The following is a 2,842-nucleotide window of genomic DNA, read 5'->3' on the forward strand; positions in this document are numbered from 1 at the left end:
TCAGGCTAGATAACAAACAGCTTTGAGTCTGAATCAGCCTCAGAAAAGCTACAACAACACAACAGCAACAACACCACCACCACCACAACAACAATGGTAACAAAAACGACGACGGCAACAACAATAACAACAGCAACAACAACAACAAAAATGGCTGATTCGGTGATTCCCAGAAAAAAACAAGGTCTAATAGGAAAATCACATGATAAAACCTAATACAAGCAATTTAAATTTTAAACCACAAAGCGAACACACCCACATAAGATAGCAATGTCGATCACACTTCACGGTCTTCCTCATCAATGGACAAGATTGTTCCGAAGGGGGAAATGAGACTCTCAACATAACCCACCGCATTTGAAACAGTTATTTTGTTGTCACATGAGCAAGTATGGCTTTGCCTTTGTTTTTCAGTATCTAGACTTGCATCAACTATCATGAACCGGTTCGGTGTTTGGAGCTCAAAACATTTCTCTACTAAAAACTTGCCTGTGGGGGTGACATGACAACCAAACGTGCACGGACGATTGAAAGAACCCACTTTCTCCCAAGAGTTCCAATCATCAAATTGTTTCAATGTCCAAACTTCAGTCATCCGATCGATTAAGCTGATGCATGCTATTGATAAGCACCCATTCCTCAAGAAAAACCTTGTACTAACGCACTGTTGTAACAAATTCATCCCAGGGAATACTTTCAGCTGTTGTAACCAATCCATCCAAGGAAATACTTCCACCTGTTCACTAACCAAATTATACCCTACAATGCGCTTAGGCATCGCATATTCCAGAAACCCAACAGACCAATACAGAATATCATTGACCACTTTCGTGTCCCAGCATAACCATTCATAGCGAGTAAAATAATCATCAAGGTCACATATTCTTTTCCAATTCCCCGTCTTAAGCGAAAACACATAAAAGTATACAGGAGGTTCACGCTGAACTCTTAATCTAGACAATCCAAATAGCACAACTATCCTGTAGTCATCAATAGATGGTATATAACCAAACCAAGAAGTATTGGAGCAGTAACCAGCATTCGGATACATAATTTTACGGTATGAATGCAGAGCAGGATTGCAGATAAAGAAGAAACACAAATGATCACATTCAAAGCAAACCAACCCATTACCAGAACCCACAAAGCTAACATCATTTTTAGATAATTTTTGTTGAAAAGATGAATCAAAAAAGTTTTCCAATTCAATTGGGTTTTCCAGACTGTCAGATTCTTCATCATCATATGGCAATATCATGAATCTTAAAGGTCTTTTATCGATTAAAAGAATTTGATTGAGGGAGAATTTGAGATGGGATTTTGCAAATTCAGGAGTAGAAATTGTAGAAAGCCAGAATTTAGAAACAGATGTGAAACGGATTAGAGTTTTTACCGGCAATCTTGGCAGAATGTTACCGATTATGAGATCATCGGGAATAGTTAGGGTTTCTGCCGAAAAATTACTGATGTTGATGATCCTGCACTTCACATTAGCAATAGTATCAGGATCATTCTCTTCCCTCAATTTCACCATTTCAGATTTTCAGACCAATACTCTAGTTGTGACCAATTGGTATTTCAGACGAGAGATAAAGCGGAAAACTAGAGGAATTGTAGTGTTTCAGAATAGTGCAAGAGGTTAAAGCAGTGCATTAAGGATGTATTTATTAAGAAATGGAGATGTGAAGAATCACTTTGTGTCATTAAGTAACACGCAACACTTATTAAGCATGGTGAGTGCCGACACATATGTTTGATCATTAATATCTTTAATTGCGTATTACTCCGTCAACTATATATGCAAATAATATATACATATATATATACTCCGTATATATATACACTTAAAGATCAACGTAGTATTATTTTTTATCGAAATAATTTCATGGCCCCTTTACTCTCAATGAATTTCATGCCCCTTCACCCAACATATAAAAGATATTAAAAATTTTAAATTATACAATTTCAAACATTAATTATTTATCAAAAATGATGAAATACATGTAGTCTATAAGGCATTATTTGATTACATATAATGTAAAAATCACGTTAAAAACAAAAGAAAAGAAGGGAAATTCTCAATGGTGAATTGGTGAGTTGGTGCCCTCAACTTTTAATGCACTAAAATGGTGACCCTTTTTTTAAAATTTTTATACAAAACCATAAATAATAATTTCATCCCAATTATGACATTAATGTGAGTTAAATGGATTAGTTTCATTAATATACTAACCATGGTTAACCTAATCTTTCACCACATCATTTTCCTAACATACACCACTATCCCATAAACAACTCCTCCCATCCCTATCCAATACCACATCATTACGTTGTCCTACACCACACCAACTTCCTCCATCTCCAAGGTAACACCTTCATCTCCTAGCTAACAACACTCAGACCACCGCTATGGCCCCACCTACACTAACCACTCTCACGTACACCAACCACCCCCACAAACCCCTTTCACTCTCCACCTCTATATCTCCTCCATGGATTATATTAATGATTTAATGGTGGGTCTAAGTAAGGAAAATCCAGCCCATCAGCTAAATTCTCAACCTCATCTAGAATTAAGGTCGACACATTTCCATTTTCGGCATTTTGAGAGGACCTATCTAATTTCTTATGTGTTTTTTGAGGAGTGGTGGATTTTCTTTATGCCGTTCGGTTCACTGTGGCGTTGGGAGATTCTTGGAACCAATTGACTTAATAATATGCAAGTGAACATTAATTTCAAATGAGGAAACTACTTAAAGGTAAATAGTGATAGAAATTCCAATTGGAGCAGAATAGGTTATCTCAGCCAGTTTCTGCAACCCTAACACCCGCCGCCGGCAAC

The 2,842-nt window shown here is 36.8% G+C and overlaps 1 protein-coding gene across 1 annotated transcript; it reads right to left on the reverse strand.

Moving 5' to 3' along the window:
* Positions 1-277: 277 nt before the first annotated feature.
* Positions 278-1,534, reverse strand: LOC145633248 (putative F-box protein At1g32420). Its single transcript, XM_081685513.1, has one exon. The coding sequence runs from the start codon at positions 1,532-1,534 to the stop codon at positions 278-280; it is 1,257 nt and encodes a 418-aa protein (XP_081541639.1).
* Positions 1,535-2,842: the final 1,308 nt, after the last annotated feature.

Source organism: Chenopodium album, chromosome 5 (assembly GCF_948465745.1).
Source record: "Chenopodium album chromosome 5, dcCheAlbu1.1, whole genome shotgun sequence".
NCBI classification, from domain to species: domain Eukaryota; kingdom Viridiplantae; phylum Streptophyta; class Magnoliopsida; order Caryophyllales; family Amaranthaceae; genus Chenopodium; species Chenopodium album.

Excerpts from the sequence above, each read along its gene's own strand:
- LOC145633248 (XM_081685513.1), bottom strand. The coding sequence starts at position 1,534 with ATGGTGAAATTGAGGGAAGAGAATGATCCTGATACTATTGCTAATGTG.